Genomic DNA, 24687 nt, shown 5'->3' on the forward strand with positions numbered 1-24687 from the left:
CCAAAATTAAGCTAAAATGAATAAAATACGGCACATCTAGTCTGAGATTAAATAATTTCAATTGATCTATTTCAAGCAAGCCTTTATTTAGTTTCACCTGTCCCGTTGTCTGTCTGTAGTCAAATCTTGCAAGTTAAATTTGACCAACTTCCAGTTGTCAGATTGACTTAAAATTTGGAATACTTATGTAAATCCCGTGACAATACAATAATCTAGTAGTGACATCCTGGTAGTCCAACCAGGATCGTCTCCGCGGGACGGAACTCTTCAACAGTTAATAGCATCGACTTGAAATTTGGTATGCAAATGTAGTTTGGGTGACAATGCAAGTACAGTTATTAAAAAGTACAGTCAGCAAACAAAGCTTGTATTAAAAATGTTTTTTTTTATGGTTGGGTTAATCTCATTGAATCTTAGTTGGTTCTAACAACTTTATTTGCAAATGCTTTTCCCGTAGAATTTTTAAAACATCTTAAAAAAAACTACGGGATAAAAGTAATCAACAGAAAAAGTCAAACATTTACATGTAAGGTAATTCGGAACTAACTAATTAATTAATTAAGTATATATATTACTGTTGTTCCTTTATTGGATACGATTTACTTCGGCCACAGGCAATATAATACTAACAACTATACTAGTACTCCGACCAACAGAGTTAAAAAAACCGGCCAAGAGCGTGTTGGACACGCCCAAAATATGGTTCCATTACGAAAAAATTTAAGTAATATTTTTCTAAGGATTTCGTATTTTATACGGAAACTTCCAAGTTTAGGTATATTTTATACCTTAGGCTGCTATTTACTCTTAAACTACTAATAATTCTCAAGCAAACTTAGCCGTTATAGTTTTCCTTGTAAGTTTGATATATTTACTACCATTGTGAATATTTTCAAATTTTTCCACCCACCGGTTTAAATTTTAAAGGGGGGGGACGCCCTATTTTAATGAAAATTTGCACTTTAAAGTTGAATATTTCGCAAACAAATCACTGTATCGAAAAATTGACTTAAATTCCCCTAATGGTTTTAAAAGACCTATCCAACGATACCCCACACTATAGGGTTGGATGAGAAAAAAAAATCACCCCCACTATACGTCACATTTTGTCGGCATAGTTTATGTATATATCCGTGCAAAATTACAGCTTTCTAGCATTGATAGTCCCTGAGCAAAGCCGCGGACGGACAGACAAACAGACAGACAGACAGACAGACATGGCGAAACTATAAGGGTTCCGTTTTTGCCATTTTGGCTCCGGAACCCTAAAAAGGAAACATAAAACGTCCAATTTAGTGGCATATACAAAACTGGCAACACCAACAACGAGGGTGGCAGTCTCGCGATCGGCGCGATCGAACTCGCGTAGTGCAGTGCGGTCAGGGCGCGGCGTTTTTAACAAAACAATTAAAAATACAATGGATCTGAAAGGGAAGGTCGCTTTGATCACCGGTGCTGCAGCCGGCATCGGCTTAGCTTACAGCGAGGAGCTGCTCAAACACGGAGCCAAGGTATGTTACTTTTCCATCATTCATAAGATTACGCATAAGAGAAAGTGCTGTCGAATTTCAAGAAGTCATTTTATATCCATAATCCGAACTGAACCCGACCGTCTTTTGTTTTTTATGTTGCAAAAAAAGCGTTTTACGTCCCTTGTTCTCAACTTTTTATACAATAATTCATTTTCATTGCCGATTGACGATGTCTAATGCTTACTTAAATACTTCCAATATGCAAAGTTACACCTGAATTTCACATTTGATTCATGAATGGATGAGATCAAGGACGAAAGTGCGTACATGAATCACATGTGATTCATGAGGCAGGGAACCTGTTAAATTTCTTTACTGCTTTATTTATTTTCTTAACCCTGTGTTGCAGTGTCTGTAGTAGGTACCTACGTAATAAAGGGGGTTCAAGGTAAAGCAGGGTTGAATGGAACTGGAATAAAGCCAAGACGATGTAAGTATGTACGGTGCAACAGTTATGTTTTTTATTTGGAGTTATTTTCTGTTAGTCCTTGCCGGTTGCTACCGGCACTTATTTGTATTGATTTTCTTAGTAGCGGTCATTGACATGATTATGCAGCGACGTTTCCTAAAAAGAATGTTACTTAAATGTCTAAGGTAGGTAAAGAAAACAAAAGATTGCAACAAGTTTCATTTCGATGAATACTGTAAGATCGGGTTACTTTAACCCTAAAATGTAACTTTGTTCATTGATGAGATGCACTCTTCCATGTTTTATCTTAGTGTTTTCCTCGGCTTTGCACGCGTAAATCATAAGATCCAGGATATAATTTATTTTTTAAAATTCCGGGATTTTACCAAATTCCAATGGGAATTCCGAAAAATTGCATCGTGATCTCAAAAAATTACAGCGGATGAGATTTCGAGATTTTATCCCGATCCCGTGGGAATATCGGGAAAAAAGTAGCCAAATTTTATCAAAATCCGTCCAGCCGTTTTAGCGTGAAGGAGTAACAAACACACACACACACACACACACACACACACACACACACACACACACACACACACACACACACACACACACACACACACACACACACACACACACGCACGCACACACTACACGGAAAAAATGAAATTCTTCGACCAAGAATATTCATAGTCTCAGGAATATTTAACTAGGTATATTTAGTTATATAGTAATATTGTTTAAATCCAAGTAATTTATTTTAAGTAAGATAATAGTTATATAATTTGTCTTCATCCAATACAATATGGCGTCCGGCTATATACGAAATATTATTTTCTTGACCAATATATATATTTTTTTAAGACAAATAATCTAAGGCATCCTTTTATAATGTTATAATGTTTTTTATTAGAATTAGAATTCTAATTTAGAACCTTTTTAGGTGGTTTTCAAATGGGCCCAAATTACAAAGTAGGTACCTATCCATACCTTACAATACCCAAAGCGATAGATTTAATCCTAGGATTATTTTTTACTTCGGCACCGAAGTGATTTGTTAGTAAATTCGACGTTTGTTACGAGATGTTAGACCGCACGCATTACCTGAGCTCCCGATATTTAGAAAGATACAGTTGCATTGGCATGCATCATGACATTCATGACAACAATTCCTGTGGAACGCATACGTACTTGTATTTGAACTCTTCGTCCCATCTTGTCTCTATGCCCTTTGTAAACTACCCTCTATACCTCTATTCTTTGCCTTCACTCGCAGGTGTCCCTGTGCGACATCGACTCGGACATCGGTGAGCAGATAGCCGATGAGTTGGGAGCCAAATATGGACGGAAGAACGTGCTGTTCTGCCAGTGTGACGTCACAGACTACCCACAGTATGAAGGTAAGAAACGAAATTGTTGAGCACAAAAAAAATACCCAAGCTTTTTGGCATCAATACAAAGCATCAATAGCTCCCAACCAAACAGATGATTGAATGCCGCCGAATTTTTAGTTGAGATGGTTGATGGTCAGCTGCTTTATTACAAATACTCGTAATGACAGAGGCGGGAGTTTTTCAATTTTTCGAAGTTGTATTATTTACATAATTACCTTATTAATTTAACGCTTGCTAAATATGTAAAACACACAAAGAAGACTCAGTGAAGCCTATTTTTAGCTGAAATCTGATCCGATTCTCCCCTTCAAACTACGTACAACTACAACTACGTAAATATCTTTAATCAAAGTACTTATGTACATAAGTCCCTACCCTAACTAGGTAGATACTAAATAAAACCTGAACCTGCAAAGCCCAGGTATTGCGTTACAACAAACTGGATTTACGTATTTGATGCTACTGCCAACAAGTTATTGGTACGGTCAAATAAAAGCATAAATATATATACGTATATACGTCAAAAGTATCTATAAACCTTTATGCCACTAAATATAAGCACAGAATGGTATACATATTTTGATGCAATGCCTGTATATATATTTTTGAATTCGACTGTACAACTAACTTGCAGCATAGACTTCGAATCTAATATGAAGTTTTATTTTTATTCAACCTGTCACAATAAGAGGGGTGTTATAAGGTTAACGCCAACGTCTGTCTGTCTGTGGCATCTTAGCTTTCATACCATTTTTATACGGATGGGCCGATTTCGATGCGGTTTTTTTTTCACGTGAAAACGAGTTTCTTGCAGTGGCTCTTAGCTGGTTTCAACAAAATCGGTTCTGTTGTTTTTGAGATATTGAACTGCATGAACACTTACCTATATCTTGCATAAACGTAGCTATCGTAAGGTCGCGGGTGAGCAAATTATTTTAGTTCATTGATATGGACCTCTGCAAGGTAACGCCTGATTCAATAAATTATTTCATAGATTACCTATTCTGAGAAAATATGCAAGGTTTACTTTATAGCACAATATATTCGCCGAAAGTTGATAAGTACGGCAAACCTTGGCTTATCGGTGATACTTAGTAAATCGTTGATACTGCTTTATTATCTTACACAGATCTCACTATGAGGAATTGCAAGCTGTAAAATCGATGGCAGCTGTTAGCTTTGATCCTTGCAATCGGGTTGGCAGCGATTTAAATGCTTGCATTTCACTTTTGTGAGCTCAACGTAAGATAATAATGCAGTATCACCGAATTACTAAGTATCACCGATAAGCCAAGGTTTGAAAGAAAAAAAGAAAGAAGACATTTATTCACTTACACAGAAGACACACATATACAGCAAAATTAACACAACGGTTTGTCCTACCTATTATGATAACGTCTCAGAATAGCGACTGTCGCTAAATTGTCGCAAAGTGTATAACGGGGCGTGGCGTATCAATCAATCAATCACTACACGCACTGAGTACTATTAGTACTATTAGTTATTCTGTGGTACAAGGCACTTAGTTCTTGTCAAACGCGAGCGGACGAGCGGGCGAGCCATTCATTCTGAAATGCGCTTCGAGAGTGTTAGGTGTTGTTTTCTGTTTTATACAGTTAATGAAACAGTGCCGAGTAGAATCAGGTGTCAGATGGAACCATATTCTGACACATCTACTACAGCTAAACTTGCCCTCCCATTTCTAATCTTGTTCCATCCATTATAACACCATGCGTCTATTTTTGTTGCGACATTTTTAAATCCCGCGACTTGTGAGGCTGATTCATTACATAGGGGTACGTTAATAATATTATATCCCTATGTATGGCATATTAATAGATAGTAGATGGATTCTAAAGTATGTATCTATATACTTACATGTAGATATGTATTTTGCAATGAGAGAATGGGCTATAGTATCTTTAAAAAATCTAATTAAGAAATAAAGAAAGAAGACATTTATTCACTAACACGAAGACGCACATAAGCAAAATTTTCACAAAACAACCAAAAAAAATTACAGAAAATAGTCTAAATATATATCATAAAATATTTTTCACCTCAGCATCTCAAACAGGCAGGTTTTGCTATTAGAAATCAGTGAGCAAAATCGCATTTCGCTTCGCTTCGCATACCTACTCGGGATTTAAAATGAACACGCAGCAAAAACAACTTCTTGTTTTCTTGTTGCACAAAATAGCTACCTGCTAACTAACTAAGTATTATCATGAAATATTGGACATGAATTTTTTTCTTCTGTCAATTAAACAAAAGACGATGACGACTATAGCTAGTTAAAGTTCCGCGTGACGTCACGTACCACTCCCGAACTTTGACACGCGTCATGGCCGTCATCTTTGAATTTTTGTTTTTGATTGAGAAGTACTACCACATAGGAACACCGATATACCTACTCCTACTTATTCTATGCAAGTAAACATTCTATTCTATTGTAAAAGAAAGAATACGGGTCTAATTATTTCTGATAATCACACTGACGGTACTTGTACTATTACTTATTCGGTGCTGACGGTCTAAATAGGGTTTCCAGATCAAAAACTCAAAAACCCGGAGAAATTTCGGACAGAGAATTTTACAATTCCGGACTTTTTTTGTAAAAATATTAATGCTGTTATGCTATGCATCGTGCATCTGATAAACGAAGCAAATTTTCGTTCGAATTTTCACTGGCGCGCGCGGATAATTTGATTTTTTTTTTTTATTTCAGTACTGACTTAATTGTAGAAATTCCGGACGGTTTAAGATTGCCCCCGCATTCCGGGCAAAGACTTATATTTCCGGACTTGTCCGGAAAAATCCGGACATACCGGCAACCCTATATAGGTCGAGATAGAATATATTTTTTTTTTACTCAATACATAACCAATAAACCTCTGAAACGATGGCCCCTATGCGTAGACAGTTTTTATTAATTTTAGTAAGATATAAAAAAATTACATACTTATTTTCCACAGAGGCGTTTGAAATGACGATCAAAGTGTTCAATCGACTGGATATCGTCATCAACAACGCCGGTGTCATGAATGACCGGTTCTGGGAGCTTGAAGTTGATGTTAATTTGGTAAGTCACCACAAACCGCGCCATATCCAATCTGTACCATAAGGGTCAGTGCCCAGGGCTCCCAGCGCAGGGGGGCCCCGAAAGACTGCTATATATTCACTTTGTTTCCCTATTTTAATCTAGCAAAAAGTTATAATGGATGATTTTTGTTAAAACCGCCAGTGCGGCCGCTTGCATTAGTTTACTTGATACACAAAGTCACGCGATCGGAGGTCACGCGCTTAAACACCGTGGCCTTAAAAGTGCGGCCTATGGGTCTAACTTCTAGGTATAATTTTCACTGTTAGAAAAGTACCTACAATACAATGTTAGTACTGTTGTAGGTACAGTGAAAGTTATGCCTTATGGAAAAGCAGTTACGCGGTATTGCAGTATCACCGACGAAATAGCACATTCATAGCAGAAAAAAATATACTTTCCAAAAGAGCCCCAAGTTCTTGTGCGGCCTAAGGCCCCCCCATGCATGAGACGGCCCTGAAAACCATATCGTTGTACTCGTACCTATTTATACCCACAAAACTCAGCTGTAGTGCAGTGATACCGACCTGGGGGGTAATTACTCTGAAAGGGGTAAAACATACATCCATATTATATTAATATTATAAATGCGAAAGTGTGTGTGTTTGTATATTTGTCCATCGTTCCACGCGGGCAATAGCTAGTATTTAAATTAAAACTTAAATTAATATTGAGAAAGCTAGGAAAACGGCACGAAAAGAAGCAAATGCCGTTCTGCTTTGCGCCTACCGCAAAGGTAAACAAGAGACAGATAGCCACCGGCAACAGCTAGTATCTAAATAATAATTAGTACCCTAACACTAGTACTAACACCTTAGCGTAACGATAATTCCTATGTCCGTGGCCCTATTGGTGGTAAGCGCGAATACCGCCTCATACTTGTAGGTGATACGGCCCCGACATAGACTTAAATGTTTAACATGTACCTACTAACAACAAAATACAATGACTTACACCACACAATAAACAATACTGAAAACAGGGATATGGAGATATTTCCACCCACAGTAGGTAAGCAATAGGTTCTTACTAGGTGCACTAGTAGCCTGAGCAGAGTGTACTTTTGTGCCACCCGGGTATGCCACCGGCATCATCACCATCATTCTTCGCAAATAGAGGGGTGTTATTCCTATAAGTTTGACGCCAATGTCTGTCTATCTGTCTGAGGCACGTAGCTCTCAAACGGATGGACCGATTTAGATCTGGTTTTTTTACGTGGGGACGAGTTATTCTTGCGGTGGTTCTTAGCTAAGTGTCATTAGAGTCGATTGAGCCATTTTAGAAATAACTTTAGGTTTACAACACTTCAACTTTTACAACTTTTTTAACGCATCCAGTGCTATTGACACCCATCGGCGTCTTGGTGGACCCTAATAATATAATGCCGCGAACGCCGACGGGCCTGCCTACAAAGTACGTAATCTGGCGCTTGGCGGTGAATGGGTTAAGTTGATTAGGTTTTATTTATGTAAAATGTGTGTAGGGCAGAAGTACCGTTTGTGGCCACTGTACCGTTTATGGCCATTTATTGTTTAAATATACGTTTGAAAACTCACTAAACATTATTATTTTAATACTATTAACTTTTTATATATGACTGCAAATGTCAACTGGCCAAAAACGGGCTTAAGGTGGCCAAAACCGGTGCTTCTGCCCTATTTGTATCTACATCTTGTTTTGCAGAACGGAGTGATCCGCGGCACTCTGCTGGCTTACCGGTTCATGGGCAAAGACCGCGGCGGGCAGGGCGGTACCATCGTCAACACTGCGTCCACAGCGTTCGCGCGCCCGCAAGTTTCCACACCCATTTACACGGCTACTAACTACGCTGTCGTCGGACTAACTAGGGCTTATGGGGTAAGAGGCTGTGGAATCTGTAAGGGTTTATTGTTTTTAGGGTTCCGTAGCCAAAATGACAAAGACGGAACCCTTATAGTTTCGCCATGCCCTGTCTGTCCGACCGTCCGCGGTTTTGCTCAGACTATGAGTGCGGGAAAGCTGTAATTTTGCGCGGATATATGTAGCATGCATATGTACTATGCCGACAAAATGGTAAAAAAAGGTTTAAAATAAAGAAATTTTTTAACAAAAAAGTAAAACCGACTCCAAAAAAATAACAAAAAATGGTACCGACTACAAAACCCTTGAAAATATTTTTCTAGGTAAGTAGGTACGTACTAGCTCGAAGTCGGTGACTCAGCACGAGCCAGCAGGAGTGGGACAATTCACAATAGTCGTCTACCTCACCTACAATACTATGTTGGTTTCAATCCCTCCTGCTGGGTCGTGCTGTCACCGACTTCGAGCTAGTACGTACCTACTTACCTAGAAAAATATTTTCAAGGGTTTTGTAGTCGGTTCCATTTTTTGTTATTTTTTATTTTTTTGGAGTCGGTTTTACTTTTTTGTTAAAAAATTTCTTTATTTCTCACTTTTTAGTGATTCGTAGCCAAAGAACATCTCACAACGATTCCATTAAGCCCAAACACGACTTAGTTACGTTGTTTTATAACAGAGTTCCGTTGCCTACCTTCTGGCTTCAGCATCAGATCAGTTCGAAGAATCATTAACTTAAAGCTTCTTCTTAGTCGCTTATCTAGGTAAGTATATTAATCATGATAATTTAAATTTAACCCGTGAAATACTTGTTATTGATAGTAGTAGTTCCGTTGGTCAAATCTGGTCTTCATCATCAGTTCCAATTCACCAAATTATGATTTGCAAGAGCAAATGCACGAGTTACTGCTAAATATATCCAAATTACCATAGGTGTCCCTACATATTTGAAGAGTTCCCTCGATTTCCTTAAGATCCGATCATCAGATCCTAATTTGCTGCTTATGGGACCTAATTGAAAGCATTCCTAGACGAACTCAAAAAATTTTTTTCAAATCGGTTCATAAATGACGGAGTTCTGAGGTAACAAACATTAAAAAAAAAAAAAAAACATACAACCGAATTGATAACCTCCTCCTTTTTTTGAAGTCTGTTAAAAATATCTAGTGTATCTACCTACCTCCCATGTAGTGCAGTGTTTTTTTTTTCTTGTCTAATCCTATATATATAGTGTGGGGTATCGACGGATAGGTAGGTCTTTTCAGTTTTTTTTTTGGTCAGCAAAGATATTAAATCTTTCTATCTAATACCTCTAAACGAGCAATTCTTGTATATATAATGTATTTCGGGGATTTCGGAAACGGCTCCAAAGATTTCGATGAAATTTGGTATGTTTTCAGGGATGAAAAATCGAGCTAGCTTGGTCTTATCTCTGGGAAAATGCTTGCTATCGAGTTTTAGCCCGAGCAAAGCTCGGTCGCCCAGCTACTATACCTAAAATTGAAAGATCCTGTACAAAATACAAAGAAAAATATTACTTGATTTTTTCGTTAAGGCTACGGAACCCTATCTTGGGCGTGTCGGACACGCTCTTGGCTGTTTTTTTTTTCATGACTTTAGGCCTGGGTCCTTCCTAGGCTCCGTCCTTTAAGCCACTGCCTAAATAAATCGCATCGCCCATTGCCAGAAAAACCTTTATACCATCTCTCCAATATCCCCAGGATCAGTACCACGTGAACCTGACGGGCGTCCGGAGCCTGGTGCTGTGCCCCGGGCTGACCGACACCGGTCTGGTCAAGGAGATCCGCAAACAACTCATGTCCTCGGAGTACGAGGCCGCCTGGCAACGGGACAATGCCAATTGCAAGACACAGAGGTATAGTCCCTGATTGATTAATCCTATAATATTAACCTATTATAAATGTGAAAGTTTCTGAGTATGTTTGTAAGCTTGGCTTACTTACTTAGTATGCGTATGGGACTAAGTCAATTGGTGACAATTTTCCCATGATATTTATTTATTTGTGTGTGTGTTACGGATTTGGATGAAATTTGGTATATAATAATAATATCACGCACGGGACAATTGACACCAATTGACCTAGTCCCAGACTAAGAAAAACTTGTACTATGGGTGGGTACTCAACAAATGGGTGGGGACAAGGGATCAATAACTTGTATAAATAAATTTAAATACATACTACAATGCATATTAAACGTCCAAGACCCGAGAACAAACGTATTATTCATACAAATATCTGCCCCGGCCGGGGATCGAACCCGGGACAAGCTGTAAATAACACAGACTACATTTTATCCCCGATATTCCGTCTTGTTCGGGATAAAATATCGAAATCTCATCTGCTGAATATAGTCATGAAATGTATGTACCATCAGCCAAATAAATGGTCTATCAATTTTTAAACAATTTCCTATCAAATGAATATGTCGCTAAAGTCGAACTTTCAAGTTGTTAGACACGTGTCTATTGACATTTGTTTTGTGACATGCAAACGATTATCAAGTTTAGGGTGGTAGACCACATATTTGGCTGATGGTACCTCTCTCTGATATCGAGCGCATGCGGTATTTGTTAGGAACATTCCACACAGTTGTTATGGGCACAGGGCTTATGAGCTTTCTTATTACTTATTCTGTGCCCCTAGCTACCTAGTGTATCCGAGGGTCGACTCAAAGGTTTTTACAAGCTTTTATTTAGTTTCACCGTCCCGTTGTCTGTCTGTTAATTTCGACCAACTCCCAGTATTTGGTTTAACTTGAAATTTGGTACACTTATGTTAGTTGCGTGACAATACAATAATTTGGTAGTGGCATCCTAGTCCGACCATGATCGTCTCCACAGGACGGAACTCTTCAACGGTTAATGGCATAGACTTGAAATTTGCTATGCAAATGTAGTTTGGGTGACAATACAAGTACCTACAGTCAACTAAAATTACAGTCAGCAAAAAAAGCTTGTATGAAAAAATTTTTTTTTACCAAAAACTTTTTTGTGGTTTCAGTTCAGAGCACGTGGGTCGAGCCTTGATCGAGATCCTTACAAAAGGCCAAAGTGGATCGGTGTGGGTAGTCGAGAACGGACAGGCACCTCGCGAATGGCGCGGGTAAATAACCTTCCACAACTCGGTCTGTAAGAAAGATTTGAAGCCAAATGAAACAGCTCGAAGATAGCCAAAGTAACTAATGTCTAGTCCAAAAACTAACTGAAAAAGTCATCGATTCCTTGAGTGATTGTGAAGATGGGTGGCATTTTTATCTTGATGTGACGCCACTTAGCAATAACTACTTTCAGATGAGAATTTGTACTTCGAACTTATCAAGTACGTACCTAAATATTCATGACATGCCAAAAGCAACTTGCAGTTTATATTATCTAAATAATATCTAGTCTCTATCGCCTTGCGTTAGTCGTAGTTGATTTTTTCTACTTACCGGTACTTAATTAAATAAGGTATGGCAGTTCTGCCTCCGACTACTTCATTGAAGGAATCTTCTGTAGCTCAAGTCTATGAATGTTTCTAATGTCTTTTGCATCAAGTGTGTTTGGTCATATTGTGGTTGCGTACCTGTACGGAATGTGTATCTAATCTAAACATTTTCACTGTAATGAAACAATCACATAAATTCGTGAAGTGGTTATGTAAATACTCAAGTTTCTCTAGAATTAGAAGTGTTTTCGAGTAAGAAACTAAGTTTATATTTTATAAAATATATTTTACAAGAAAATAGTTAACTAAGAATAAGATTAGGCCATGTACTTTGAAATCGTCTGTAATCTACCCTAAGGTCCTGTATGATATTTATAAATAAAATAAGTATGTAATATAAGCACATACTTTGTTATAATACGGCTTTTATGCATGTTATGTCAAACATTTTGTTATATTGTAAGTTTCCAACTGCGTTATGGAATTAAACTTTGGGTAATTGCTTGTATGTTTTAAGAAGTTTGTTAATGATTGATATTCATTTTACGATTTGAAGTGGAGCTGAAACTTGATTTGCAATAAAAGATGAAATGAAAGCCACATTTGTTTTGTTTTCAATACCACAAAATACCAAAAAAAGGATAATAAAAGCGTTTCTGAAGTTTGTAGTAAATGTATATTTCATATTAATACAATCACCAGGTACAGTTTTTGAGTTACAGATTTTTACAAATAGGTATAATAATGTAGATTGTCAACTTTTGCAATTTATTTGAGAAGGACCAAGTAACAAAATCACCAATTGAACACGAAAAATTAAACTGTCCTTTAACTCGATTTGATTGTGAGTACAAGAAATCTGATAAAACTTTAATACAGCAATAAACATGCGGCAGACATTTCCTATGTCTGGTGCGACACACGGCTGTGGCGCAATGGCGCTGTGGCGCTGTGGCGCTGTGGCGCTGTGGCGCTGTGGCGCAGCCACGCGACAGCAGACCTACTATCACATTGTATTTACTCTATCACTAACAATAAAACAGTCAATATAACACTAAGTCATCCAATTATTTTCATACATTTAAGACTAATTTTACCATCGCCACTGAAACCAACGCTTTCGATTAAAAAAATACTAGGTTGAAGAGTTTACACAGACGCCGATACACGCTGACAATGGTAAAATTAAACCTTCACAATTTACTAACATTTTATCACTAACAGTAAGTAGGGCTGCTGTAGGATTTCCTAGTCATTGCGAAATTTAAAAAAATAGTGGAAGTGCAATGACCATCGAAAACGAAACATGTTAATGTTTATCTAACTTTTACAACTTTACACAAACTGCGCACATTACATACGAAGCCTGAGGAAAATATATATTTAATTGGGCATGTTATAAATAAAGTCTTCAATTAAACTATGCCAGGCTTCCGTCTACATAGCCTCGATTATAATTTACAAGAAGGCGGGCGCTTGGCCGTCGCCTCGCAGCACTGGCACCGACAATCGTAGCCTAATACCTTGGTCGACTTGTGACATACCATGCAATTTTTAGTAGATGCCAATGCTTGCCCAACTGTAGTGATGCTCCGTTCACTCGTATACTTACACCATACCGCGGCGAGCGCTCCGGGACAAACGTTTGTTCGATCGCATGCTTACGGGAATTTCCTGCTAACTCCTTCCATTATATTGGATACAACACTATCACACCAAAACAATGTCCTTCAACTTTAATCCTGACCTTATCTTCCCGCAGAGACAAACTTTCTCGTTTTACCCTTCTGTATCAATTTACATCTATGAAACACTTGAATCACCGACATACACTTTTCCGTTACTTTTCCGTTTGTGATTAGTCCTCGCGACAATAAATTAAGATTCGGCGTACCCCTCTGCATCTCGACTCCTACTTGGCTGTGGACAAAAAGAAACTATGTTAGCAAGGCAATAATAAGGAAAATGTTATTTCAACGCCAATAGAACCAGAAATGAAACTATGACAAACAAAAATCGCTTAATAAACTAATATCAGTTTACATCTCGTTACGATCAAAACGCCATAAAAGTAGCGGGAAGTTCGCATCCTTTTCATAAAGGTTGCATTTATATATGTCTGTTAAATTTTCGCTATGAAATATACCACAGGATACGACTTCTATAGTCTGGCCGAAGTGAGATAGAAAATGAAATTAAATGAAATATGATTAAGTATCAAAAATCAAAATAAAAAATTACAGATATGTTACAATAAACAATTCAATCCTCCCGCAAAGTAACGCCTGATTCAATAAATTAAATAATAAGGTCGAATAAAGCTTTAAAAAAATCTGTACAACTCCGGTTTTTCGACAGTTGATTTCCTGATTCTACGGATAATTTTGCCTGGCCCTACAGACTACAAATTTACATAAAATAGAACTGGCAACACTGGCGGCAAGGCAAGTGTATGAGCTCGACTGCCAGAGGCACGTAGCTCAATCTTCGAGATAAGTCTTTAGACAAACCACACCGCTCAAAGAACAGGTAACCGTAAAAGTCCTCGAGTGGCGAACACGAACCGGAAGACGAAGAGCTGGGTGATTCTATATGAACTAGGTGAACCTGGCTGGCTGGCAATTTTGGCAATTTTTCGACCCCCTCTCCCCTTGGTGAGATTTAGCTCGACTCCCTGCGTGACCTACCGTACCTGCGGCGGTGGGCGGCTGGGGCTGCGCGGGCGGCTGACGCGGCTGGCGCGGCTGCTGCAGCGGCGCGTGATGCTGCGGCCGCCCGCGTCCGCCGCGCATCGGCCTCCAGCTGGGGAAATACGACATCCTGCGTTACATATAGACTACTGCTCCACGGGGATACAAGATAATGCATTTGTTTGTGATAGTGACTTATACACATTTACAGAAACGACAGAGATGAGGAAAACAGTGTTACTAAGACTTTACGAAACGGACCCACCTCAGCATAATCCCGGCTCGAGAGCCAGTGCTGGTATTCCGGTGGGACCGTGAGGCTGTCATTTCCGGCTGCACCTACGACCGGACCGTCTCGCGTATGAACGCGACCATTTATGTTCAGCTTTACCTACAAGGGCGTGCAGCTTGGGTTGACTAGCAATAGACTATATTTGGACTAGTAAAGGTCCACACTGAGTGACCAGCCTCACCGAAGCATGAATTTTGGAAGGTGCAATAATCGAAGCACAAATGGCTACCTTGCGGGGTGGCTCACTTATACCGGTATATACAGTTGAACAAATTGAATCATGACCCAGGGTGGAACCTTTGTCCTACTAATGTCATGTTGACATCTCATACTTTTGTCTAGGAAATCATAGTGAAATTGATTATGAAAAGGTTCCACCCTGGGTCATGATTCAATTTGTTCGACTGTATGGTTGTCTATTCCATATCCGCTTGGATAGCCCAGTAGTCAGAAAACCTGATTATGAATTTGAAGTCCCAGTCCCAAGTTCAATCTCCAGTCGGGAGATATATTAAGTATGCCTTAAAAAATGATTAATATGTATTTAAGTACATATCTACATGTTTATCCATTGCCTAGTACTCATTCATAACACGAGCTTTGCTTACTTTGGGACTTGGTATTTTATCCAGTCTGAAAATCAATGCCGGGCGTCCAAGCCCAGCAGATGCTGAAACTGGGTACTCATTGTCACTTTCTCCAACATTTTTTTATCAATGTCTTTTTTTAGTTTTGAACATGAACTACCGTGAGACTCACTCATGCATATTAAATGATATTGTACCGGATAGCTCAAGTCTTAAATCGAGTTTAGCTTCATCTTCCTAGGAGCAACACGACTCGGCGGCTGCCGCAACACGCGAATGTCTTTTTTTAGCCGTGGCAATATATATTTTTTAATGTAATAGTGTATGGTACTCACGGCTGGTGTTGCGGGTTGTGCGGGTTGTGTGAGTTGTGGGGGTTGTGCGGATTGTGGTGGCGCCAGGCGCCGCGGCCGCGCCACAGCCCGCGCCGCGCCATGGCCACGCCGAACGTCTCAGAGTTCAGCTTGCGCTCCGTGCGCCAGTCTGTCCGCTGGCTGCGACCCTTCGATCTGCAGACAAAATTAACTTTACTCAAAGCAATCGTAACAACAACATGTACAAGTAAGTAATGAACTTGTAGTCGTAATGAAGGGAGGTTTTACAGTGATGCTTTCGCCAGCGCGGTTGGTAAGCGGCGTGGGCCACGAGCTTTGAGACTCTTGGATCGTTACTTAGTTTACATTACAATGGTAAAGTTACATAGTTTATCATAGTTTACGGACCGCGCTTACCACTCGCGCGGACGATAAGCGTAATTGTAAAACCACACGACGTGCCAGTATGTTATGAAGAGTGTAAGCAAATTAAAAGAAGCCATAAAAGCAAGATCAGCAGTAACAAATGGACGTACATAATTGCCAAAAAAAAACAACGCGTCTAACAAGTTTCTAATTTTGCTTTTGTTGCTTCTGAATTTATTCAGAATCAAAATTTACTTGTTTGTGGATTTAGGGGCGGTTTCACCATAAATTGATTAGTGTTAACTGACGGTTAAATGTGATGCCGTCTCTATTTGTTTTGTTCGAATAGACGGAGACGGCATCACATTTAACCGTCAGTTAACACTAATCAATGGATGGTGAAACAGCCCCTTAATCTTTTTTGCATTACTACGTCCAAATAGTAACCTCTAATCTTTAGAAACTAAAAACACTTAATTAACCCACGGTGACTTTGCAGCTATGCTAATACAATAGTCCATGAGAAAAACCCTTCGACTTTGGTACAAGTTACAGCGTGATAAAAATAGCTTAATAGAATAAAACACGATACGAGAAATATCGTAAGAGTTACAGTACATTGCCATATATCCAAAGCCGTCCGTCCCCGCGACTCACAAATCACGAATCACAATCTTTCCCACCATTGCTTCTCTGCCTTTTCCCAACTCACGATTCCCAAATGTTTCATTTGCCAACTCAGGATATTTTGTGAAACTATTTTTGTTTTCTTAACTTTCATAAAATAAATTTAACCTAACCCCTACCGCGTTCTATAAAAGCATAAGAAAATACACTGTAAATTTTTTTGGTTTCAGAGAAAATGGATAGTTGGAAAATGAAACATTAGGCAAACAATAATTATGCGAAAAGGCAGAATCCGTCCACTACTTCTTTCTGTCACAGGGTGTAGGTAGGATGAGGGTAAAAAGAAATGGCGAATGTGACCGCCACGTAATACGGTCACAGGTTCCACAATGCATAGGTCAGTTGGGGAGTTGGTTCATTGATTGCGGGTTGGTATTGCTGCAAAATCGCCGTTAGCTACCCTAGTATGTATATGTATAGTAATGTATTAGTGGTATCATACAATAGCCGTGCTGACCTCTCGACGGCCTCGCACGAGATGTTGTCGAAGAAGCTCTTGGCCTTGTCGTAGCCGGAATAGCCGTCGTCGTCCACTTCCGGCTCGCCGGCGCCCGTCTCGTTGCCGGAATCGTCCTTCTTGTCCACTTCGCCAGCGGTCGCCTCCTAGAAACACAACTTTGTTCTTAACAACTCTTTTCCAGGTAACTAGTGCTTTGTCATGGGGCTGCCGCTGTATCTTAAGAGACATGCACACTGCAACGCGCCGTCAGCGTCCGTTTTAAAACACGCGTTGACAGCGCGTTTTTATATCCATGGAGTAGCCCTACAACACGCGTGCTCATCGCGTTTGTATGGATAGAAACGCGCGTTTAGGGCATTATTAAAGTACCATTGCACACCAAAATTTTTGTGAGCACCTCATCTAACAGTCAGATTTCAGACTTTGGCATTTACAGTGGACTTTACATGGGTTTTAGGCTCCAGTTGCTGAGAGGGAGCAGTATACGAAAATCTACGTAGCTAAATGGCCCCTAGTCCACTGAAACAGGTCGTCAGACTTTACGCGACGCCAAGCAACAGCGCGGCGCTAGGCCGATCACTTAATTCGTTAACCTCTCGGCACTGCTAGAACAATTTTACTAGCACTATGTGAAAGCAGTGCATGTACATACTCAAATCATATCACTTGAAACACCGAAGGGAAAGGGAATATTACAGCTGTAATTTTGTACCAGCTACTCATATATCAAATTCAGCACCATTTTTCACCACTTTCGAATGATATTTTCGTGTGATTTGATTTCAAAAATCGTTCTCTTAGGTGGTAGTAATTTCGATTCCTCACCTCCGGTTTAGGATCATCAGAGATTTTAGTCTTGGCGAGCTGCGTGCGAAGCTCCTCGAACTCCGTATTGGCCTGCTCGAAGTCGTAGTCATTGTCGAACTTGAGCGGGTTTTTGCTTCGCGGCACGAAGCCGCGGCCCGTGCCGCGCGAACGCCCGCGCCAGCCGCCGCCGCGCCCGTAGCCTTGCCCTACGCAAACACAAATAATAGCAATAATATAAAAGGTAGAAAGAAAACGTTTATTCGTGACATTAAGAGAATGTGTAAAAAATAAAAATCCGTAAATCAAGTTACTCAATGGTCCCAAAATCAGTATAATGACGACCTGCGCTGGTCTTCCTTTGGCTATACATCTGTTGACAGTTATTTAGTGTTTAACATGGAAATAAATTAATTACAGTCATTATTATTTTTCGCTGCGATTATTCTGACGTACATTATATGGCAGTAAACCTATGTAATTATTTTTCATCCAATAATTTAGACATGTTTTACGGCACTTCCTTAACTTTCTATGAGACCAACCTTTTTTTTTACACTGCAAAGGCTAGGCATAGTTAGCAATGGCGTGACGCAGTAACAATTCAATTTTCACCAGATAGATGGGTCAAGTTTCTCCACGCGGCGGTCTTGGGTACTTACAACGACGCACAGACTGGGAACCCCTGATTTACATTTCGTCGCTAATTTGAAAAAATCTCGTATCTCAAATTAAGACATCAACAAAATTGAACATTGAATTAATATTCATAAAGTTGATCCAGAAAAATTATCGATTTTGAGGTAAGTTTTTTTTTTAAGTTTGTAGTGACGATTTGGCTCATTTGAAAAAACATAAGGCGCCGATTTTTACGGTGAAACTTGAAGCTATATCAACTAACCAGAGTACTGTCCAGGCTGGTGATGGTGCTGATTCTGGTGCTGGTTCTGATGCTGGTTCTGATGCTGGTTCTGGTGCTGGTTCTGCTGCTGATGCTGGTTCTGCTGGGGCTGGTGGGGCTGCTGGGCGCCGCCGCTGGGGAAGCGCTGCCGGTTGCGCGAGGAAGTGCGGTTCCGCGGCGGCTGCTTTGGGCCCGCGCCCGCGCCGGCGCCACCGCTGCCGCGCCTGCTGTCGCGCTGCTGCCCCGACCCGCTGGCCACACCCGCCTGCTGGACAGGACGTTAGCACGCATTAGTTCAAACACTCACACCTTTTGCTCTAAGGTTCCATATGGTAAAATGAAATGTCCTAATAAAAATCCTAACATCACCCTAAAAGTCCTAACAACTTGATTAATAATTGAAACCAAATAACATAAGTAGGTAGATTTTTAAGAAAAAAAATTGGTTGAGATCTGTAGCTATAATTTATCCTATTTTAAATCATGTTGAAAGAAATATTATTCACTAAAAAACTAAATTATCACTGCATTCATTAAAACTATGTAAACTTTGTAATAAATGTATCACAAAAACCTTTTTTTTTTATCTGATGAGGTAATTTCTAAAAACCCTAACACTTGCCAAGTCCGGCCGGCCGGTATGACAACCCTATTCATATCCCAAGATATTGTGTGTGTGACATGAAGTAGTTAGGCACTTCTAGAAGTAGTGGCCGGTGCCGCCTCAGACTTCAAAATTTTCCCCACCACCAGCCAGAATTGATCTAGGGCAGAGGTTCCCAAGTTTCAGAGGTTACAGTAACCCCACGCGGCGCCCTTGGCTGGGTGCACATCAGGGCGCCCTAGGGTACCGTGACACAGCTTCGGAACCCCTGATCTAGGGCGAAGATTATTTTCATCTCTATTCTTGAAGTTAGATATCTGCGAATGGCTATTGTTTTACTTATTAAGAATGACGGAGTTATGTGCCAGGTTAAGAAACGTGACATAAAAACAAAAGAAAAAACAACTATGGTTAAAAATAGCCAATAAACTTTATATTTATGTAAACATTTAACTAAATCGGGATCTTGGACGGATTGTCTTAACATGTCAACTTGTGAAGATGGCTGGCTGGAGGAAAACAAAGTCTGAATAAAAGCTAATAATAATATATCAGTCATAAATGTCATAATTATGATATAAGTAGGTAAGCAATATTGTCTTGCAATATTAAAGTGAAAAAAAATATAAGCAAAAAATGTTGAATCATTAAATCAATCACAATGGTTGTTTTAACTAAGCTCTTTAGATTTCTTGGAATTTTGTATGCTGTATTGTTTATCATAACTAAAACTCACTCTAGCAGATGTTGCTTGCTATAAGACTGTTAGGGGCAGTTCCACCACCCATTGATTTATTTTAACTGACAGATAAATGTGATGCAGTCTCCGTCTATTCGAACAAAAAAAACACATTTATCCGTCCGTTCAAACTAATCAATGGATGGTGAAACAGCCCCTTAATGTGAGAAAACTTAGTGAGAGAATAAACAATATCTTGTGTCTAACTGATCACCTATGTAACATCGAAAAATACTAAATAACAAACTGTTTCACCATTCCTTGATTAGTGCTAACTGATGGTTAGATGTGATCATCCCAGCCTATAAATGTCCCACTGCTGGGCACAGGCCTCCTCTCAGAACAAGAGGGCTTGTGCCATAGTTCCTACGCGGGCCCAGTGCGGATTGGGAACTTCACACGCACCATTGAATTGCTTAACAGGTTTGTACAGGTTTCCTCACGATGTTTTCCTTCACCGCGAAGCTCGTGGTAAATTTCAAATGTAATTCCGCACATGAATTTCGAAAAACTCAGAGGTGCGAGCCGGGGTTTGAACCCACGACCCTCTGTTTGAGAGGCGATAGGTCAAACCACTAGGCCACCACGGCCTATTTGTAGATAGAAAACAAAAATTACTATTGTTATTGTTAACCCACCAATAAAATTTAGCAACACAATTTCAAACATATTTGAATTTAAAATGAGCACCAAACAGTTGATTTTTTAACCAAAACAAGTCAAATTTATGTCTAACTGTTAACTGCTCTATATTCAATAGCGGGTTCCCCACTGAGCTAACCACCTCGCGAGGCGAGCGCAAGAGACACGGTTTTATTCGATGCAAAATTAGAACTATCTTGCCGTCCCGCTGACTCTAATATTACTTTATACGAATTTCGTAGTAGCCCCCCAGAGCTCAATATAGCATTGAAAATGGCTACCTCGAACTACGACACTAAAGTCCAATTTAGATTTGCAAGAAAAATGGTGCAAGTTGTATTATTACATTACAAGGTCGTAAAGAGAATGACTGAAGAGATCAATCAAACACAACAATGTAATGCTACTTGCACCATTTTTCTTGCAGGTCTAAATTAAATGAAAGCTTGTAAAAAGTTGGCATACCCACAATGTATTGTAGAGTAGCTAAGAATAGAATATTCAAAACCGTTATTTGGTGTCAAAGAACAATTTCAAACCTTTTCATAATTGAGGGTAAGTTCACATTCTTAATTTATAATTATTTGCTTCCATTTTACACAAAAGACAAATCTACACCAATAAAAGCATTATTTTTTTTAACTGACTATCAACCTAAATTACTGCAGGTAGTGACTTGAAATTTGTCAGGAATATACCTTGACTATCCTAGAAGAATATGATGGGATTGTTTAAAATTCTTACAGGATAGGAACTACCCTTTTTTTACTATGAGTGAACTAGCAGCCATAAGCTAGTTCTTGAGTCATTTTAAAATTAAGTTGAACAAACCCAAACCTGTATTTTAAAATTTAAGTTAACGGTATAATTACATTCCACATTTACATAGACCTGTTTTGATGACAGTTTTCAAATCGATATTTAAAAAAAAAATCTGGAAAGAGACCTACTAGGTAACATAATAATAATAGCAATTAGATTGAGATAAGTACAATCTTTGATCAAACACTATTTTTATTTTCATTGGTAGTATATGATTGGTATATATGTGTATTGGCAGTGGGATCTGCCCCCTGTACCACAAGTTTTACAAGTGCCACAAATCAACAAAATTGTTAACTTACTCATACAAAAAAGTAACAATTATGTAATAGTAGCACATGACAATGTAACATTTGTGATATAAGAGCCTGGCCAAAAAAGGCTGGGAACCACTATACTAGACCATACTAAACTATAAATAATAAATTAAAAAAGTTGTTTTCTGTATTGCTTACTATTTCTGGTGTACAATAGTCATTGTATTGGATGAAAAAAGTTGACATTGTTCTTATTAGGGAATATCCCACAGTTCAGTGTGCCTCTTGGCCATAGATACAATAAGATATTACTTGCTGTACATTTTATTTGTGGTGGTAGTCACTACGTTAGTGAATGACTAACTAGCGTAATATAGTGTATAGGTTTTACCTGCGTGCCCTGATCAGTCGTAGGGCTCTTCCGGTGCCCAACAGCCGGAGTCCCCGACCGCGAGGCATTCTGCTGAGATCCTCCTCCAATGAGATCAAGCATCGAACCTGTATGCATTAAAACACTTGTCAGTATAACATCCAAGATATAAAGTACATAGAAAAGTTATGTGCAATAGCTTCAAAGCATGTATACATTAGTGATAGATCTAGTAGCGCTTCTAATCAACAGTTTCTAGCAGATATCAAGCAACAGACCAAGGAAGAATGCATCTTGCGATTTTCGAGACAGGTTAGCTTTAAACTACAGGTTAACCTTTCTTACAATTTTAGATATTGTTATATTAGTTAGTTGGGATTTGTTATTGATTTTCAATATGAGGAAGTTATGGTTAATGCTGGTATCACATGGTGGCAGTAGTTAACAGCAAAGTAGTATTAAGTCAATTGTATTTAGGTGTTAATAGTAATGTGCTAATCACTGTTCTTCTATGGGAAACTAGCATAAAGTTAGAAGTGTGTTGTGTAGTTGATCACCATAGCAGCAGATGACATGTCACTGCAGCTTAGCAGATTGCAAATTTTAGTTTTTTTTTGTAGAAGGTATTTATTAGAAATAGTACATAGAAAAGTGTTGCGGTGATTACTTGATTAGTAAGCGAGTTATTCAATATACAGATGAGGGTAGGTAAACATAATAAAATGGATGGAAATGATTTTGTTAATTTGATTTTTTAAGGTACAAATAATGTGAGCATGCATATTAACTTTGTTAGTGAATGATTTCACAGCCAGATACTTTGTATAAATAATTTAAAGATGCAATGTTAAAGTATCTACTTGGAAAATGACAAAAATCGCAATGTGGCATCTGAGAAAGCGGAGGCGAATATAATCTGCTGAAAAACCTTGGTCTTTCACTTGGTTGACATGGTGCATCACTCCCGATCCTATGGGAGCTGTCATGGGCTGGTGCTGCGGGCCCAGATCCACCGACGTTTGCGATGACAACTCACTCGACTTGCTGAGTGAAGAGTGGACGCTGCCCGGGAACCCCGCCATGGGGTGGTACTGAGGGTATTGAGCCTGCCCGATGACAGGATGGTTGAACTGGCCTGGGAACTGCCCTGGCGCAGGGCCGCCGCCCAGCGACGGCGGCACCGACATCTGCATGATGGCCGGGTCATTTGGCAGTGGGGGGACATTGTTAAGCACTCGAATGTCCTTGATATCCGTGCCCCGGAACAAAATGTAGTCATACACTTGGCTCTGAGGAGCTACCGGGAACTGCGTCTCCCGATCCTCAGTCCCAAAAGATCGCACTGAAAATAAAGGATTTATATACAGTCATATGCTTAACAAATATGTATACAAGATTCAAACTGGATAAATATTAAAACCGCTATTCCAATTAGACGTTTTCGAACGTGAAAGTGAGTTTAATAGGCTTATTGAACAAAGGAGACAGTAGTTGATTACGAGGGAAATAACAGCTTTATCAACGTCATCAAAGAAAGCCGCGGTCACTAAACTTGAACACTTTTTTGAATGAGGGTAGTATTATCTCGTTCTGCCACGTTTCAAGCAAATGAATCGGCACTTTTACACAGGAAATGCTTAAAAACGAAACAGTTATTAATTTCATAGTTGGCCTACAAACAATGATAAGCTTTTAAAAACAATAAAGGAGGGAAAAAAAGACGGAAGCCTACGAGACAAATTGACAAGACGCTACGTAAGAAAACGATATTAGAATGCTCTAAATTCCACTGTGGGATTTCTAGAAGGCAAAAGAAAAATGACCTGCGCTAATAAGACAACAGAATCCATTTGTCAAACTTACCACTGGCCAAAGCGATGGTACATTCCTGAGGATCAACGGTGAAAAGTCGGCCTTCGTAACGTATGTCTGCTTTAGATATTAGGCTTATTTTAGAGCCCAATTCGGGCATACCAGAACTCATAATGTCACTTTAGAAATTATTCTCCGATGACAAAGATTTTCAACGATTTCGTCGACCATGAAACTACAGCCACCGAACAAAATGACTGACGGACAAAAAGATGGCAACAACATGAAGCGGCGTTTACAAACAGCTGAGGTAAATATAAAATATTTTTACTGGCAACATTAAGCGTTAACGGTGAAAAAAAAATCACTTGTCGAATTGATTGCCATACAGCTTTTATTGATATTAGCATCGAAAATTCAACGCAAATCATATTCGCGTACGGTAAAATACAATACATTCTGTGTTATGATTATTGATAAAGCATTTTTAGTTAAATAGCGTTGGTCAATGACCACTTCTTTATGGCATGCTAAAGCGGGGCTTAGACTATCCGATACATTGCCCAACATCGCGGAAGGGCTGGCATCCAGCTTGAGCGGCATAGTTTTGATGGACTTTC

The 24687-nt window shown here is 39.3% G+C and overlaps 2 protein-coding genes across 7 annotated transcripts; one reads left to right on the forward strand and one right to left on the reverse strand.

Annotated features, from left to right (window-relative positions):
• The first annotated feature begins 1330 nt into the window (after positions 1-1330).
• On the forward strand, positions 1331-12316 carry LOC141430187 (15-hydroxyprostaglandin dehydrogenase [NAD(+)]-like). The gene is made up of 6 exons (XM_074090780.1): positions 1331-1511; positions 3218-3341; positions 6311-6417; positions 8119-8292; positions 9993-10147; positions 11295-12316. Exons 1-6 carry the CDS (start codon positions 1419-1421, stop codon positions 11398-11400), a joined length of 759 nt encoding a protein of 252 aa, XP_073946881.1. The 5' UTR covers positions 1331-1418; the 3' UTR covers positions 11401-12316.
• A 57-nt stretch (positions 12317-12373) lies between these two features.
• tral (LSM14 family protein trailer hitch) lies at positions 12374-24362 on the reverse strand. Of its 6 annotated transcripts, none has more exons than XM_074090779.1 (9): positions 24119-24362; positions 23292-23597; positions 22277-22383; positions 18822-19089; positions 17942-18129; positions 17099-17259; positions 15625-15798; positions 14408-14540; positions 12374-13640 (listed from the first exon to the last, which is right to left on the reverse strand). In XM_074090779.1, exons 1-9 carry the CDS (start codon positions 24237-24239, stop codon positions 13599-13601), a joined length of 1500 nt encoding a protein of 499 aa, XP_073946880.1. In that variant the 5' UTR covers positions 24240-24362; the 3' UTR covers positions 12374-13598. The 6 variants fall into 6 exon arrangements, with proteins under 6 accessions (XP_073946880.1, XP_073946875.1, XP_073946876.1 ...); XM_074090774.1 differs by having other exon boundaries at positions 18822-19086; positions 23184-23597; XM_074090775.1 differs by having other exon boundaries at positions 17114-17259; positions 23184-23597.
• Positions 24363-24687: the final 325 nt, after the last annotated feature.

The sequence above is a fragment of the Choristoneura fumiferana genome, chromosome 8 (genome assembly GCF_025370935.1).
Source record: "Choristoneura fumiferana chromosome 8, NRCan_CFum_1, whole genome shotgun sequence".
NCBI lineage: Eukaryota > Metazoa > Arthropoda > Insecta > Lepidoptera > Tortricidae > Choristoneura > Choristoneura fumiferana.

What these genes read in the sequence shown, in the direction of transcription:
- LOC141430187 (XM_074090780.1), top strand. Translation starts at nt 1,419, where the DNA reads ATGGATCTGAAAGGGAAGGTCGCTTTGATCACCGGTGCTGCAGCCGGC. An exon ending in TTGAAGTTGATGTTAATTTG is followed by an intron (nt 6,418 to 8,118) that starts GTAAGTCACCAC and finishes CTTGTTTTGCAG; the next exon opens with AACGGAGTGATCCGCGGCAC. An exon ending in GCCAATTGCAAGACACAGAG is followed by an intron (nt 10,148 to 11,294) that starts GTATAGTCCCTG and finishes TTGTGGTTTCAG; the next exon opens with TTCAGAGCACGTGGGTCGAG.
- tral (XM_074090773.1), bottom strand. Translation starts at nt 24,239, where the DNA reads ATGAGTTCTGGTATGCCCGAATTGGGCTCTAAAATAAGCCTAATATCT. An exon ending in CAACCAAGTGAAAGACCAAG is followed by an intron (nt 22,384 to 23,183) that starts GTTTTTCAGCAG and finishes TAATGCATACAG; the next exon opens with GTTCGATGCTTGATCTCATT. An exon ending in CGACTGATCAGGGCACGCAG is followed by an intron (nt 19,090 to 22,276) that starts GTAAAACCTATA and finishes CGTCCTGTCCAG; the next exon opens with CAGGCGGGTGTGGCCAGCGG.